Source organism: Podarcis gaigeae, assembly GCF_964106915.1.
Source record: "Podarcis gaigeae genome assembly, chromosome: 13".
NCBI classification, from domain to species: Eukaryota; Metazoa; Chordata; class Lepidosauria; order Squamata; family Lacertidae; genus Podarcis; species Podarcis gaigeae.
In genome coordinates, this window is record NC_139689.1 from 595,589 (window position 1) to 612,982 (window position 17,394).

Here is a 17,394-nt window from a genome sequence, read left to right on the forward strand (position 1 = left end):
CTCTCCCCCATGCTTTTCAACATTTACATGCAGCCGCTGGGAGAGATCATCAGGAGGTTTGGGCTGGGTGTTCATCAGTATGCGGATGATACCCAGCTCTACCTCTCTTTTAAATCAGAACCAGTGAGGGCAGTGAAGGTCCTGTGTGAGTGTCTGGAGGCGGTTGGAGGATGGATGGCGGCTAACAGATTGAGGTTGAATCCTCACAAGACAGAAGTACTGTTTCTGGGGGACAGGAGGCGGGCAGGTGTGGAGGATTCCCTGGTCCTGAATGGGGTAACTGTGCCCCTGAAGGACCAGGTACGCAGCCTGGGAGTCATTTTGGACTCACAGCTGTCCATGGAGGCACAGGTCAAATCTGTGTCCAGGGCAGCTGTTTACCAGCTCCATCTGGTACGTAGGCTGAGACCCTATCTGCCTGCGGACTGTCTGGCCAGAGTGGTGCATGCTCTGGTTATCTCCCGCTTGGACTACTGCAATGCACTCTACGTGGGGCTACCTTTGAAGATGACTCGGAAACTACAACTAATCCAGAATGCGGCAGCTAGACTGGTGACTGGGAGCGGCCGCCGAGACCATATAACACCGGTCTTGAAAGACCTACATTGGCTCCCAGTATGTTTCCGAGCACAATTCAAAGTGTTGGTGCTGACCTTTAAAGCCCTAAACAGCCTCGGTCCAGTATACCTGAAGGAGCGTCTCCACCCCCATCATTCTGCCCGGACGTTGAGGTCCAGCGCCGAGGGCCTTCTGGCGGTTTCCTCATTGCGAGAAGCAAAGCTACAGGGAACCAGGCAGAGGGCCTTCTCGGTAGTGGCGCCCACCCTGTGGAACGTCCTTCCAGCAGATGTCAAAGCGATAAACAACTACCTGACATTCAGAAGACATCTTAAGGCAGCCCTGTTCAGGGAAGTTTTTAACATGTGATATTTTACTGTATTTTTGGTTTTTATGGAAGCCGCCCAGAGTGGCTGGGGAGGCCCAGCCAGATGGGCGGGGTATAAATAATAAATTATTATTATTATTATTATTATTATTATTATTATATCCACTGTTCAATGTATCACCAGCGATTTGACCTGTTCGTGTTTTGTCTACCATTCTAATAATATTTTGCCATTATAGTTTCTATTTCCCAGCAAGTTTTTACATTTATCCCAAACTATATATATGTTTTTCCTAATAACATGATTCATGAAAGCTTTATGCCTTTCAGCTTTCCATGCCACAAATATGTGTACCAACCCAATTTATGATCATGCCCTTCTAACTACAAAATCTGAACAGTTCTCAGTGTTAACCACTCCTTTAACCACTAAAGGCATAATAAACAGTGGTAACTTGGTTCTCAAATGGCTTAGTCGCCAAACAAACCAGCTACCGAACGCTGCAAACCCGGAAGTGTTCCAGTTTGTGAACATTTTTCAGAAGCCAAACGTCCGACGTGGCTTCTGCTTGAGTGCAGAAAGCGCCTGCAGCCAATCGGAAGCTGAACCTTGGTTTTCGAACACTGGGAACTCCATTTCTTTCTTAGGCTCTGATCTGTTCCTCTCTTTGTTGCAGGTGGTGATGAATTAGAAATTAAGAACCAGCGAATCCATGACAAAATCCACGCAGTGGAGAACCCATATCAATATGTGGAGTGTGGAGAGAGCTCTCATTCCTCATCCCATCCAAGAAATCCCATTGGAAAGAAACCATATCAGTGCTTGGAATGTGGGAAGAGCTTCCATCAGAGGTCCCATCTCACGGCCCATCAAAGAATTCACACAGGGGAGAAACCCTATCAGTGCTTGGAATGTGGAAAGAGCTTCAATATGAAACAAAATCTCACTACCCATCAAAGAATTCATAAAGGAGAGAAACCTTATCAGTGCTTGGAATGCGGGAAGAGCTTCAGTACAAAGGCCTATGTCACTTCCCATCAAAAAATCCATACAAGGGAGAAACCATATAAGTGCTGGGAATGTGGAAAGAGCTTTGACTGGAAATATAATCTCACTTCCCATCAAAGAATTCATACAAAACCTTTTCAGTGCTTGGAATGTGGAAAGAGCTTCAGTGAAAGCATCAAACTCACTGCCCATCAAATAATTCATACAGGGGAGAAACCATTTCAGTGCTTGGAATGTGGAAAGAGCTTCTCTCGGAGCGACTCTTTCACTTTCCATCAAAGAACTCATACGGGGGAGAAACCCTATCAGTGCTTGGAATGCGGAATGAGATTCACTCAGAAAGGAAGTCTCACTTCCCATCAAAGAACTCATACCTGGGTGAGCCCACACAAATGCTTGGAATGTGGAAGGACTTTTAGTCAGGACTCTTATCTCATTTCCCATCAAATAATTCATACAATGGAGAGACCGTATAAATGCTTGGAATGTGGAGAGTGTTTTAGTCAGGAGTCCTTTCTCACCTCCCATCAAAGAACTCACAGCATGGAGAATCAGATTCCCCAAGAATCATTGGATTGTTGTATTGGATTGGATGGTGAGAGTCATCTTCTCCAATCCCCTGCAATGAAGGATATTCAACAAAAGAGTTCATGACAGATGGCCATCAAACCTTTGCTTAAAATCCTTCAATTCAAGAAGAGTCCACCACCACCTGTACTTGTTTGTTCTACAGTCAAACAGTTCTTGCTGTCAGAAACTTCTTCCTGATGTTTCATCAGATTCCCCTACTTGCAGCTTGAATTCATTGGTGTGTCCTTCCACCAGAACAGAAAAAAGCAAGTTTGCTCACTCTTCCATGGCACAGCCCTTTCGATGTTGGAAGATGTCTATCACATCTCCTTCTCCATCTCCTTTTCTCCATAATAAACATCCCGGCTCCGTCAACCGTTTCTCCAAAGTCTTTGTTTCCAGAGCCATGATCACCTTGGTCTCCCTCCTCTGCACGCATTCCAGCTTGTCAGGGATGAAGCAGATCCAGAACTCTGGTTCATACGGTTTGGCCCCAGAAGCATCAAAGCCATTGTGGAGACAGAATGTGTGCAACACAACATTCCTGCATTGCAGGGGGTTGGGCTGGAAGACTCTTGGGGTTCCTGCCAACTGTATGATTCTGTGATGATGCAGCCTAGAATGGCATCAGATTTTTATTTTGCTGCTGCATCTCACTGTTGACTCACTACAAACTTGTGGCCTACACAAGCCCTTGATCCTTTTCCAATATATGCATGTTATTCCTGCCTACGCGCGGAACCTGATATTTGTCCCTACTGAAATTCATTTATTGCATTCAAATACCCCCTTTCCCCGCAAGGTTCTCCCCCTCTTCTTGTAATACTGACAACAACCCTGTGAGGTTGGTCAGCAGTGCCAGGCCCCCAAGGACACCTGGTGAGCCTCATGGCCGAGTAGGAATTTGAACCCAGGTCTGCCAAGTCATACTCTGACAATCTAACCACTATACCACCCTAGCTCTGTCATGAGACTCTCAGAAATTGTGCATTCATGCGCTTCGGCTTCATGTTTAGGCACAGTGTTCCAGTCCTTGTACTTAAAAGTTCTGTACACATGTATCAAAACAATAATATAATAGTGCATTTAAGGTACTGTTAGCTAGGGGGGCAGAAAGGGTGAGTAACCATCTACAGTGGTACCTTGGTTCTCAAACTTTATCCGCTCTGGAAGTCCATTCCCAAACCAAAGCATTCCAAAACCAAGATGCGCTTTCCCATAGAAAGTAATGCAAAATGGATTAGTCCATTTCAGACTTTTAATAACAACCCCTAAAACACAAAACACAAAAGCCGCAAAAATAAATAGCAAAAACAGGACAGACCTCAGCACTCAAAATGAAACTGGGGAACTCAAAATGGAAATGGGGCACTCAAATCAGAAGCGTAACGCTCGAAACAGAGCATGTTTGGCTTCCAAAAAATGTTCACAACCCGGAACCCTTCCTTCCTTGTGGGTTCCAAGTTTTTTGAGGACCAAGGCGTTTGAGAACCAAGGTACCACTGTATGTCTTTTCAAATGTGTTTGTGGGAAGGTGGTTATTCTTTTGTATTGATTCTTGCTTTTATTATGTATTTTGTGTTTTTATTTTGTATTTTTATGCTGTGAAGCACTCTGAGATCTTCTGGTGAAAGTCATTATACAAATGTAATAAATTAAATGGCAAAGTAGTCATAAACAATAAATAAAACTTTAGAATACACAACCAGACTGAAGAATACCCACATAAATCATGCGAAGTTATAAAATATACAAAAACCTACAGCTACAACCCCACTCCCAAACCTGCTAAACCCAAGTCTCTGTTCAGCAGCCTCAGCTTTTGTAGCTGGAGTCAGTCTGGACTCTGCTAGGCCACATGGGGAAAGGCCTGCAAGGCAGGAGAAGGCCTTAGAGGACTCATAGCCAGGATGGGCTCTGTCATCTTCAGCAGCCTCAACCTTTGTAGCACTGGGTCCTTCTGTCCCAGACCATGTGGAAAAAGACCTGCATGGCAAAGAGATGGTCTTCCAGGACTCACAGCCAAGGTGGTTTCTGGCCTCTTCAGGAGAGACAGTTGGAGGTCAGAGTGGGGTGGGAGAGTGGTGGGAGTTGTGAAGGAGGGTTGGCTAGATCAGTAGAATAGGAACAGCATAATAAATCCACCTTTTACAGTTTTAATAAAATAAAAGTAACAGGCATATCTGAAAGCACATGCTTATGTACACAAAGTTACCTTGAACTTCCATTTTTATTTTTTAATAAAACGGTTATACTGCACCAGACACGTCATTCCTTGGTATGTTGGGGGAGAAGTGTTCAGATAGGAGTTCTCTGGGGTGGCACTGGGAATCAAGGGGGTGTTTGGTGAAAGGCTCCGTGAATAAAAGTGGGAAGATGGTGCAGGGAGGTGTGGGCACTGCCAGAGCACCCGAACAAAAGAGAACCCAAACTTTTTTTAGCTGCTAATCCCTATGTTACACTCCTCAAAAAACTACAGTGGTGCCTCGCAAGACGAAATTAATTCGTTCCGCAAGTCTTTTCGTCTTGCGAGTTTTTCGTCTTGCGAAGCACGGTTTCCCATAGGAATGCATTAAAAATCAATTAATGCGTTCCTATGGAAACCGCCTTCAGACCAGGTCCGGGGACAGTCTGTCCCCCGACCTCTTCTGAAGGCCGGTGGGGGGCGAAAGTCTTTACTCCCCCCCCCCGCCGCCTGCCTTCAAAAGCCGTCCGGGAAAGCGGAGAAACACGCTGCGTTTCTCCGCTCTCCCGGGAAGGCAGGCAGGGGGGAGCAAAGACTTTCACCCCCCGCCCACCTTCAGAAGAGGTCCTGGACCTCTTCTGAAGGCCGGCGGGGGGAGCAAAAGTCTTTGCTCCCCCCGCCTGCCTTCAAAAGCCGTCCAGGATAGCGGGAAGCGCTTCCCTGCTATCCCGGACTGCTTTTAAAATGCTGGCGGTGGGGAGCAAAGCGTTTCAGCCCCCGCCGGCCTTCCTGGACCTCTTCTGAAGGCCGGAGGGGGGGGGGAAAGGCTTTGCTCCCCACCGCTAGCATTTAAAAGAGGTCCCCGGAGATTTCTTCTTGCGAAGCAAGCCCATAGGGAAATTCGTTTTGCGAAGCGCCTCCAAAACGGAAAACCCTTTCGTCTAGCGGGTTTTTCGTCTTGCGAGGCCTTCGTCTTGCGGGGCACCACTGTACATCACTAATACATCATGGTGACATCATGAAAGGGGAGGTCTGGTGACCATAATCTGAGCATCCTGGACCCTGCCCCATGGTTCCCCTTGCCCTCCACCAAACACCCATCAAGTGGAACTAAAGAGATCTTTACATTTCCCTGTTTCCCAGCCGAGTCAATCCCACCCTTTTGTCTTCATCTGGGTTTTTTCTTTCTGGAATGGTTTCCTGTCTGGCCCTCAGGTATCAGGAGGCCAGGGATTATCCCTCAGGCAGAGGGGCTGCTGAGGAGCTGAGCTCACAGGTCTAGATGAATTTCTGAAGTTTCCCCAGTGAGCCAGTACATAGATACATTGATCAGTGAATTCTTACATTTGGTATCGTGCAGCAAAGGCTCTTTGAATAGATAGGAAGAAACTGTGATGAAGTGTTTTGTGGGGACAAGTCACAAAAGTGATTGTGCTGATTTTGGTAGTGGGCTGCATGTGCATGATATCTGCTGGAGGGGCAAACACCTCCGAAACCTATATATAAATTCCTGCAACACCCTATTACTGGGGTAGAAGGAAGGGAATTGCTATGAAGAATGGACAGGCACAAACTGCTAAGTCCAAGAGACTGATCAGAAGTCTCAACCTTTGTAGCTGGATCCATCTGTACATCCATCACCCTGGACCAAAGGATTAAAAGAACAAAAAAAGGAGATTGGCTGGCCAAGGGTTAAGAGGAGCTGAGCTGCATTCCTAGAGCAGACAGGAAAAGAAGGGGAAGCAGGCTGGTCCTCCCAAGCCAAAGCCCCTCCCTCCGCAGTGCCTTCCTTGCTGGAGAGGAAGGGATCTGCCCGCTCTCTTCTGGGATCTGGTGAGCCTCCTCTCCCTTCCCCAGAGGGTGAATTGGGGAGAAGGGGAGGGTGCATTGGGGGTCTTCCCTATCCATGCAGCGTGGGACCCCCAAGTGAGGGAGCAGAGGGTCCTGGCCCCTTCTTTTCTGAAAACCAGAGCGGGAGGCGAGTTCGCCGCAGGTATGAAAAGATGTTCCTTGTTGTGCCAACTTCCTGGGGTACCCACAAAATTCTGCATGAAGGAGCCAGACAAGCTGAGGTACAGGTGGGTCAAGGACCCCTGGACGGTTCAGTCCAGTCGAATTCAACTTTGAGGTGTGGCTCTCAGCGCTGATTTCAGCCTGAGGGAGCCGGCGTTGGTCCAGTCAGGATTCAGGGTCAGGTGGCCAGCAGGACTAGACCGCTTCTGGCGCCACAGGACACCGTGATGAGTGCCAGAGCGCATGGAAACGCCATTTCCCTTCCTGCTGCAGTGGTACCTATTTATCTACTTGCTTTCAACCCTGCTAGGTTGGCAGGAGCTGGGACAGAGCAATGGGAGCTCAGCCTGGCACGCAGATTCGAACCTCCGACCTTACAATCGGCAAGCTCAAGAGGCTCTGTGGTTTAGACTACAGCGCCACCCCATCCACGACAGCCCAACACCCCCCAAATCAGAGGGCACTCAGCAAATGAGACTGTCATAGAATCACAGAATTGTAGAGTGGGAAGGGACCCTGGCAGTCATCTAGTCCACCTCCCTGCATTGCAAGAATCACCACTAAAGCATCCATGACGCTTTAGAAATCTCCATGGAAGGAGAGTCCACCAGCCTTCGCAGGGAGGCTGTTCCATTCTTGAACACCCCTTACCCTCAGATACTTAGACAGAAGCTCCTTGAAGCCACGAGCCAATTCCCCTCCTCTCAGGTTCCTCTTTCCCCATCTCAACCATTCCTCATATGGCTTGGCTTCCAGACCTTTGATCATCTTGGCTATCCTCCTCTGCACATGTTCCAGCTTGTCCACATCCTTCCGAAATTGTTGTCCATGTGTGTCTAAAGTATTCCGTGTGTGGTCTGACCAAGCAGTATAGAATGCTGCTATTACTTCCCTTTATCCAGACACTACACTGGCTTCCCACTTACCTTTGTCTCTTGCAGGTGATATAAGGTTGCTGGCAAGACCTCCTCATCCATCTTTCCTTGGTGGTGGACCAGTGACTGTGGAAGCAGCTCAGGTAGGGGAAAGCAGCCTTGTGGGGAAAGAGGCGGAGGGGTGGGGCAGCCAGGGTTCCTCTGGAGTCCCAGGAATTTCTCGCCTCTTCCTCTTGGCTTCTGTCAAAACTGCCCCTTGACGTTGTTTTAGGGCATTGGGTGAGTTCTCCACCTACACAGAACAATGCACAGAACAAAACACAAAATAAAATAATTCCATTAAGATGTTAAAAGAAGCATCCATTAAAACAGCACAGCAGGAACAGGAAGAAAAGAGCAAAATAATTTGTGGTAATATAATCATTATACTGGCTAAGAGGAGGACCTTTTTCTCTCTCTTTTAAAGAGTTCACTGTCCTTTGAAGACGTCGCTGTTCCTTTCCCAGGTGTTGCTGGGTCCTAACCAGAGAGCTCTGCATAAAGGAGAATTGTGGGATCATGGCCGCTCTTGGTAAGGCTCCCTGTTGGATCTTAATATCTTTTTTGAAATTCCTTACTAATCTATCCATGTGAGGAACATCCCAGATTTTGATGGGGGTGAACAGCGCCACCTACAGCACCTGGGATTCTCACACCCCACAGCTCACCTTGAATGGAGGGCTATCCAGCTGTATTGCAAGACAATACCCAGCTATTCCTCATTCTGCTAGGTGGTGTTTGCCCAGACAACTCAGGTTCGTTCATTTTCCTTTGCATGCAAACACTCCGATTCTTATTCTCACTAGCTATCAGGAAAATTCTTCCTCCAGTCCTGTAGAATGCGTGTTCCTTATTAGGATAATAATCTATAATCCTTTATTATATGTTCATTAATTTGTACCCAATCCCATCTCTTGTTGGCCATGATGCCTCACCTTAATCTAGGAAGAAAAGTCCTTCCAATTACTCTCCTCCCCCCCCCCCCCAGAGGAGTCACCAGCTGCTTGGTGGTTTCCCCCCTGAGTTTACTTCAGCTTGAACGAAAGATCCTTTTTCTCCCAGCTCTCTCTCTGCCATCACAGAATGTTTCTTACTGTTTCAGCCCATGGCTCCTCCATTCCTCTGCTCCAGAATAATAGTGAAGATACACCCTTGTTAGAGGGCTTTGTGTTTTTCTTTTCTTTTCCTTTTTCTTCATCTTCTATTTATCCAATTTACTTTCTTTTCCTACTTATCCACTCTGTTTTATTTTTATTTAGTTTGATTTTCATTATATTCTATGCTGAAATCCCCAGAAAACAAAGCATGCGAGGTTCACCCCCAATTTATCTCCCGATTCATCTCCCTAGAGAGCCAGTGTGGTGTAGTGGTTAAGAGCGATAGACTCGTAATCTGGGGAACCGGGTTCGCGTCTCCACTCCTCCACATGCAGCTGCTGGGTGACCTTGGGCCAGTCACACTTCTCTGAAGTCTCTCAGCCCCACTCACCTCACAGAGTGTTTGTTGTGGGGGAGGAAGGGAAAGGAGAATGTTGGCCGCTTTGAGACTCCTTGTTGTTTAGTTGTTTAGTCGTGTCTGCCTCTTCGTGACCCACTGGACCAGAGTACACCAGGCCCTCCTGTCTTCCACTGCCTCCCGCAGTTTGGTCAGACTCATGCTGGTCTCTTCCAGAACACTGTCCCACCATCTCGTCCTCCGTCGTCCCCTTCTCCTTGTGCCCTCCATCTTTCCCAACATCAGGGTCTTTTCCAGGGAGTCTTCTCTTCTCCTGAGGTGGCCAAAGTCTTGGAGCCTCAGCTTCAGGATCTGTCCTTCCAGTGAGCACTCAGGGCTGATTTCCTTAAGAATGGATACGTTTGATCTTCTTGCAGTCCATGGGACTCTCAAGAGTCTCCTCCAGCACCATAATTCAAAATGAGACTCCTTAGGGTAGTGATAAAGCGGGATATCAAATTCAAACTCTTCTTCAAACTCTTCTTCTCAGCCCCACTCACCTCACAGAGTGTTTGTTGTGGGGGAGGAAGGAAAAGGAGATTTGTGAGCTGCTTTGAGACTCCTTTGGGTAATGATAAAGTGGGATATCAAATCCAAACTCTGTCTTCAAAGGGAGAGTGTGATACTGGTATATTTACCCTGGCTGTCATAAATCATCACATAAGAATCTCTGCTGGCAGAGTGGCAACAGCCAAGAACTAGCCAGCCTCCCCCACCTTGGAAGTCACCACTTCTGTCCCTTTTGGTTCACCAAAGAGATGACTGACATTAGAGATGGAGCAGATTCCATGATTGGACCAAACAAAATCCATCCCAAAATCCATGCCAGAAAAGAGCCAGGCTTTTAGAATCTCAGGTTCCCATAAAGATGCCCCTGAATGCCAGTCAAACAATTCAATGAACCCTGAAGTAAGACCTCCCATCTATCTCCCTTCTGTTCTTCCTCTCTCACAAGCGTTAAGGACCATTGTTCAATAATTGGGGGGGGGCTCCATTTCTTGCTAAGCCTCTAATTCATCTCTCTCTTTGTTGCAGGGGGTGATGAACTGGAAATGGAGGACAAGGGAGACCATGACGAAATCCACACAGAGGAGAAACCATATAAAAATTTGGAGTGTGCAAAGAGCTTCAGCCAAAGCTCCCATTCAACTTCCCATCAGAAGAATCCCATTGGGAAGAAACCCTACCAGTGCTTGGAATGTGGAAAGAGCTTTGGTTGGAGGGCTCACCTCACTGTCCATGAGAGAATTCATACAGGGGAGAAACCATACAAGTGTGTGCAATGTGGAAAGAGCTTCAATCAGCAGGCCAATCTCACTACCCATCAGAGAATTCATACAGGGGAGAAACCTTACCAGTGCTTGGAATGTGGAAAGAGCTTCAAGGAAAGGGCCAAGCTCACTTCCCATCAAATAATTCACACAGGGGAGAATCCTTATCATTGCTTGGAATGTGGAAAGAGCTTCAACTGGAAATATAATCTCATTTCCCATCAAAGAACCCATACAGGGGAGAAACCGTTTCAGTGCTTGGAGTGTGGAATGAGATTCAGTCACAAGGGAAGTCTCACTTCCCATGAAAGAACTCATAGCTGGGAGAGTCCACATAAATGCTTGGAATGTGGAAGGACTTTTTGTCAGGACTCCCATCTCATTTCCCATCAAATAATTCATACAATGGAGAGACCATATAAATGCTTGGAATGTGGAGAGTGTTTTAGTCAGGAGTCCTTTCTCACTTCCCATCAAAGAACTCACAGCGGGGAGAATCAGATTCCCCAAGAATCATTGAATTGTTGCATTGGATTGGATGGTGAGAGTCATCTTCTCCAACCCCCTGCAATGAAGGATTTTCAACAAAAGAGTTCATGACAGATGGCCATCAAACCTTTGCTTAAAAACCTTCCAATTCAGGAGTGTCCCACACCACCTGAACTACTTTCTTTCACAGTCGAACAGTTCCTGCTGCTAGAAAGTTCTTCCTGATGTTTAGTCAGAATCTCCTTCCTTCTACCTTAAATCCATTGGTTTGGGTCCTCCTTCCACCAGAGTAGGAGAAACCAAGTTTGCTCCATCTTCCATGGCACGGCCCTTTGCATATTGAAAGATGTGAAGGAGTGCCTGGTCCCCCAGTGAGCATCATGGCTAAGTAGGGACTTGAACCCAGGTCTGCCAAGTCGTATTCTGACACTCTAACCACTATACCACACTAGCTCTGTCATGAGTCTCTTGGAAAGTGTGCAGGCATATGCGTCTCTTTAAGTTTAGGCACAGTGTTCTGGTGCTTGTATTTAAAGTTGTGTACACATGGGATCAAAATAATAATAGTGCATTTAAATTACTGTTAGCTAAGGAGGCAGAAAAAGTGAGTTTCGGGGTGTTGCAGCTGAGAATTGGGAATCACGCTTGTGTAACAACATCAAACCAAAGCTTTGCTTAATTAAACCTATGTCCTTTCTAATGAAATCTATGTTCTTTCAAATGTGTTTGTGGGAAGGGGTTATTGTTTCTTTTATTGCATATTTTGTGTTTTTATTTTGCATCTTTATGTTGTGAAATACTCTGAGATCTTCGGATGAAAGACGTCATACAAATGTAATAGATTAAATAAATAAATAGCAAAATGGTCATAAGCAATAAATAAAACATTAAAATACACAGTCACACTGGAGAATAGCCACATGAATCATGAGAAGATCTAAAATAAAGATAGAAAAACCTGTAGCAACAACAAACCTGCTAAGCCCAAGAGTTTGTTCAGCGGCCCCAGCTTTTGTAGCTGGAGTCAGTCTGGACTTTCCTACATGGGAAAAGGCCTGCAAGGCAGGAGAAGGTCTTAGGACTCACAGCCAGGATGAGGGGCCCGGGCCTCAGGCCGGTGGAGAAAGCCTGCAAGGAAACAGTTGGAGGTTGAAATCAGTACTATAGGAATACCCTTGTAATATCCATTTTTACAATAGTAATAAAGTAAGAAAAGAAAGAAAAGAAAAAACTGGAAGATTTGAAACCATACACTTATTAGTGTATTTTTGGTCTTTGTTGGAAGCCGCCCAGAGTGGCTGAGGAAACCCAGCCAGATGTGCGGGGTACAAATAAATTATTATTATTATTATTATTATTATTATTATTATTATTATTTTCAAAATGTAAAAACCAGGATACCCCGAAAGCTGTTGAGCATTTTTTAGGAAGACCTCAACATTGTTGTGCTTTTTTTAGGACCACCCCCCCATTTTATGACAATGCCAAGATCCAGGAAAATCTGGACTTATGGCAGCCCTAACAGTTGGAGGTTGAAATCAGTACTATAGGAATACCCTTGTAAATTCCATTTTTACAATAGTAATAAAATAAGAAAAGAAAAGACTGGAAGATTTGAAACCATACACTTACGTTAGGGTTGCCATATTTCAAAAAGTAAAAACCAGGACACCCTGAAAGCTGTTGAGCATTTTTTAGGAAGACCCTAACATTGTTGTGCTTTTTAAAGGACCCTCCCCCCATTTTATGACAATGCCAAAATAGCATGATTTTTTTTATTGATTTATCTAAGATCCAGGAAATTCTGGACTTATGGCAGCCCTAACATCTACACCAAGTTATCTTTAAATTAGTGTTTATTTTTAATAAATCAGTTGTACTCCACCTCACACCTCATTCTTCGCTACGTTGGGGGTGAAGTGTTCAGGTCAGAGTTCTGGGGTGGCAGTGGGACTAAGAGGGGGGTTGGTGAAAGGTCCATCTGTGCCCCTTGAATGCAGAGGGAAGAGGGAGCAGGAGGGGGTGGGCACAACATGGGAGAGAAATCACCTCTGCATGGTACATTCTGAAGCGTTTTTCAAAGTGCTCCATAAAAACAAACTTTTATAACATTCCTATAAGGTAGACCAGTAGCATATGCACACCTTTCCTTAAACTTCAGCTGCTAAAATGAGCTGTTACACTTCAGGTAAATAGATGTTCCTGTTTCTAGATGAGGTGGGAAAATACTCAGATCAGTTTCTGGTACTTCTCTCTCGCTCCTTTCCTTAGTTATGGAGGTGTGGCTGTTAAATCCTTTTGACCCAGACCATGTTCCTTTTCCTCAGTCTCCCTCCCTCTCAGCAATGTCCCTCCTGAGGCGTTTTATTTTGTGCGCCAGACCCAGGGGATCCCTCGTCCCTCTTCTTTCTCTCCCCTCCGGCCTGGAAGGAGACCCCCAGAGCCTGTCTACCCCCAGACTCAGCCTCCCTTTCCCCCCTAGCCCCTCTTCCTCGCTCAGCTGCCAGGCTCCTTCTTCTGGCCATAGAGATTCTCCTCAGGGCGGATCTTCCACCCAGACCAGAGCCACTTCTCCACTGCTCCCTCAGACACAGCCTCTCTGACGTCTTCTTCTTCTTCCTCCTCCTCCTCCTCCTCTTCTTCTTCCTATTATTATTATTATTATTATTATTATTATTATTATTATTCCTTTCTCCCATCTCAGCTCCAGCCTCAAAACTTCCTCAGAAAAGGCGCCTCTCATTTCCCCGCCAAAAGGGCTGGTTCCGCCCCCGCCTCTGGCTGGCAGTCTCGGTAGCCAATCAGAGAGAGGCTCCAGCCCCCTGGTGGCGTTTCTGAGGGACTGCAGCACCAGACTCGGCCCCCGACCCACTGCTTAGTATTGCATCCCTGCCGCTTTCTGGAACTGTGGCTCTGAGGGGGGCTGAGCTCTGTCTCCCCGGAGATGGAAAGGCGCCTGGGACTTGGCCCTCATTGCTGGGGGAGAAGGGAGGGGCAGGCAAAGAGAAGAAGAGAGAAAACAACCCAGGGAGGAAATGGCTCGTGAAATGTTGACGTGAGATTTGTTCCAACGAGATTTCATCGGATTCTTTCAGCCGGGTTAAGAGGAACTGAGCTGGATTCCTAGAGAGGACTAGAAATGAAGGCGGGGGCGGGTCCTCCAGAGTCCAAACCCCGCCCTCCCCAGCCCCTTCCTGTCAGAGGAGGCAGCTGTTGTCTCTTCGGAGGCGCCTTCTGCATCGAGTGAGTCTCTCTTCTTGCCTGGGGAGCTTTGGGGGGAGGGGGACCCCCCAAATAAGGGAGCAGAGGGTCCTCTCTGCAAAGGATCAAGGGGGTGGTCGAACTGAATTTCAGAATTCTAGGGTGAGGAGGGAACCACGAGAGTCATCTGGACCAAACATGAGCAGTGCAGGAATCTCCACTCAAAGGCTGGTCAGGATACGGATGAGCTGGACCCATGGCTGCCTTTTGGAGCCCATGGGGGGAAAGGTGGATAGAAATGCCGTGAATACAGAGAGGGAAGCCAGCCCATAATTTGGTCCCAGCTTTCCAAGTCATCTTCAAGCGCAGCTCCGCATGGAGGGCATTGCAAATATCCCACCAGAAGCAGAGCATGGAGTCCCCTGGCCACTAGTGGGATGTTGAAGCGGACACTCAAGGGACTATGTTGGATCCAGAAGTACCCCACGCAGATGTGGGGGTTCTGCTGTGTCACATTATTAATTACACAGCCACCCTCCTGAATTCCCAGGGCAAATTTCAGAATTAAAACACAACCTTTGCAATCACAGAAAGAAGGTTGTTATTTAATCGTTTAGTCGTGTCCGACTCTTCGTGGCCCACTGGACCAGAGCACGCCAGGCACTCCTGTCTTCCACTGCCTCCCGCAGTTTGGTCAAACTCATACTGGTAGCTTCGAGAACACTCTCCCACCATCTTGTCCTCCGTCGTCCCCTTCTTGTGCCCTCCATCTTTCCCAACATCAGGGTCTTTTCCAGGGAGTCTTCTCTTCTCATGAGGTGGCCAAAGTACTGGAGCCTCAGCTTCAGGATCTGTCCTTCCAGTGAGCACTCAGGGCTGGTTTCCTTAAGAATGGAGAGGTTTGATCCTCTTGCATTCCATGGGACTCTCAAGAGTCTCCTCCAGCACCATAATTCAAAGGCATCAATTCTTCGGCGATCAGCTCTCACTTCCATACATCACTACTGGGAAAACCATAGCTTTTACTATACGGACCTTTGTTGGCAAGGTGATGTCTCTACTTTTTTAGATGCTGTCTAGCTTTGTCATTGCTTTTCTCCCAAGAAGCAGGCGTCTTTTAATTGTGTGGCTGCTGTCACCATCTGCAGTGATCATGGAGCACAAGAAAGTAAAATCTCTCACTGCCTCCATTTCTTCCCCTTCTATTTGCCAGGAGGTGATGGGACCAGTGGCCATGATCTTCATTTTTTTGATGTTGAGCTTCAGACCATATTTTGCGCTCTCCTCTTTCACCCTCAATAAAAGGTTCTTTAATTCCTCCTCACTTTCTGCCATCAAGGTTGTGTCATCTGCATATCTGAGGTTGTTGATATTTCTTCCGGCGATCTTAATTCCGGCTTGGGATTCATCCAGCCCAGCCTTTCACATGATGAATTCGGAAAGATTGAGGGCACAAGAAGAAGGAGACGACAGAGGACAAGATGGTTGGACAGTGTTCTCGAAGCTACAAACATGAGTCTGACCAAACTGCGGGAAACAGTGGAAGACAGGGGTGCCTGGTGTGCTCTGGTCCATGGGGTCACGAAGAGTCGGAAACGACTAAACGACTAAACAACAACAATAAGTTAAATAAGCAAGGAGACAATATACAGCCTTGCCGTACTCCTTTCCCAATTTTGAACCAATCAGTTGTTCCATACCCAGTTCTAACTGTAGCTTCTTATCCCACATAGAGATTTCTCAGGAGACAGATGAGGTGATCAGGCACTCCCATTTCTTTAAGAACTTGCCATAGTTTGCTGTGGTCGACACAGTCAAAGGCTTTTGCATAGTCAATGAAGCAGTAGATGTCTTTCTGGAACTCTCCAGCTTTCTCCATAATCCAGCGCATGTTTGCAATTTGGTCTCTGGTTCCTCTGCCTCTTCTAAATCCAGCTTGCACTTCTGGGAGTTCTCGGTCCACATGCTGCTTGAGCCTTCCTTGTAGAATTTTAAGCATAACCTTGCTAGCGTGTGAAATGAGTGCAATTGTGTGGTAGTTGGAGCATTCTTTGGCACTGCCCTTCTTTGGGATTGGGATGTAGACTGATCTTCTGCAATCCTCTGGCCACTGCTGAGTTTTCCAAACTTGCTGGCATATTGAGTGTAGCACCTTAACAGCATCATCTTTTAAAATTTTAAATAAAGAAGGTAGGTCCTACTTTACCTGTTTCTGAATTCTGTCCTTTGGCCTCACCCACTCAAGGGACTTTGTTGGATCCAGAAGTACCCCACGCAGATGTGGGGATTCTGCTGTGTCACATTATTAATGACACAGCCACCATCCTGAATTCCCAGGGCATATTTCAGGATTAAAACACAACATTGAAAAGCGTTTAAAACAACTTACAATCACAGAAAGAAGGTAGGTACTACTTTACCTGCTTTTGAGTTCTGTCCTTTGGCCTGACCCACTTGGCCCTCAGGGCGTTTCCCAGATGAGGATCTGGCCCTCAGAACAAGGGAAAAAGGACCCCATCTCAGTAGTTTGTCTTGAGGAGGTGGGAACTCCTCACTATAGCCTGGTTTCCACGTTACATTTGGTACAAATGACTCACTTGTCACTCACCGTTCTGACTTTATTCCTTGACTGCAAACACTTGCAGGCAGGATCAACCAGGCTGATTCATTTCACTTTCCTGCACACCTGGGATGGTCACTTTCCTTCTAGGAGGGCAGGAGCATTACTTTTTTCTTTGTTGGATTTTCTAGCGCCTCTAATTTGGACGAACAGAACTTGGAATAGGACCAAGGGGATCCTTCCTGTCTCTTGGAGGCTTCCTGAGAGCACAGATGGATGAGCAGGACTCAGCTGGCCCTGGAGCAGGAAGAGGCCAGGCCATGGAAAAGGGGAGCAGTATGGGATTCTGGGAAAGCTCTGTGCAGAAGATCCTGGGAGAGGAGGACACCCTTCGCTCAGAGGCACAGAGCCGGCAGTTCAGCTGGTTCTGCTATCTGCAAGTCAAAGGACCCCGTGAGGTTTGCAGCCGACTCTACCACCTTTGCCACCAGTGGCTGAAGCCAGAAAGGCACACGAAAGCTGAGATGCTGGACCTGGTGATCTTGGAGCAGTTCCTGGCTGTCCTTCCAGCGGAGATGGAGAGCTGGGTGAGGGAATGCGGAGCAGAGACCAGTTCCCAGGCAGTGGCTCTGGCCGAAGGTTTCCTCCTGAGTCAGGCAGAGGAGAGGAAGCAGGTGGAGAAGAAGCAGGTGAGAGAGACTTTCCTCTGGATGCTCCCAAGGGGCTCCAAGGAGGGAGAAGATATCCCTAAATCCCATCCTTTTTTTGGAATGACATTGGATACCCCTCAAGTTTTTGCCCC

At 47.0% G+C, this 17,394-nt stretch overlaps 3 protein-coding genes and 1 long non-coding RNA gene across 14 annotated transcripts in view; 3 read left to right on the plus strand and 1 right to left on the minus strand.

The window, feature by feature from the left end:
- The window catches only part of LOC310828849 (uncharacterized protein), a 22,052-nt gene extending 17,882 nt beyond the window's left edge, over positions 1-4,170 (plus strand). For all 4 annotated transcript variants that reach the window (XM_083706799.1, XM_083706800.1, XM_083706798.1 and 1 more), the window contains one exon: positions 1,564-4,170. In XM_083706799.1, coding sequence (XP_083562925.1) covers positions 1,564-2,549 — 986 coding nt within the window. In that variant the 3' untranslated portion in view covers positions 2,550-4,170. The remainder of the gene's footprint in view (positions 1-1,563) is intronic.
- The window catches only part of LOC310829114, a 23,643-nt gene extending 10,330 nt beyond the window's left edge, over positions 1-13,313 (minus strand). Inside the window, exon 1 of the long non-coding RNA XR_014557154.1 lies at positions 11,972-13,313. This is a non-coding gene — a long non-coding RNA (uncharacterized lncRNA). The remainder of the gene's footprint in view (positions 1-11,971) is intronic.
- Positions 1-17,394, plus strand: part of LOC310828916 (uncharacterized protein) — a 42,285-nt gene that overhangs the window by 12,038 nt on the left and 12,853 nt on the right. The window contains exons 1-4 of one of the 8 annotated variants that reach the window (XM_083706976.1): positions 6,427-6,483; positions 7,605-7,681; positions 8,005-8,109; positions 10,107-11,552. In XM_083706976.1, the coding sequence (XP_083563102.1) occupies positions 8,097-8,109; positions 10,107-10,942 (849 nt within the window). In that variant the 5' untranslated portion in view covers positions 6,427-6,483; positions 7,605-7,681; positions 8,005-8,096 and the 3' untranslated portion in view covers positions 10,943-11,552. Of the gene's footprint in view, positions 6,644-6,677; positions 6,729-7,564; positions 7,682-8,004; positions 8,110-10,106; positions 11,553-17,394 lie in introns of those variants that run through there. The other 7 variants (XM_083706980.1, XM_083706977.1, XM_083706972.1 and 4 more) reach the window with 7 other exon arrangements.
- The window catches only part of LOC310828788 (uncharacterized protein), a 52,251-nt gene continuing 48,350 nt past the window's right edge, over positions 13,494-17,394 (plus strand). Inside the window, exons 1-2 of the mRNA XM_083706634.1 lie at positions 13,494-14,074; positions 16,784-17,281. Of these exons, the coding sequence (XP_083562760.1) occupies positions 16,865-17,281 (417 nt within the window). The 5' untranslated portion in view covers positions 13,494-14,074; positions 16,784-16,864. The remainder of the gene's footprint in view (positions 14,075-16,783; positions 17,282-17,394) is intronic.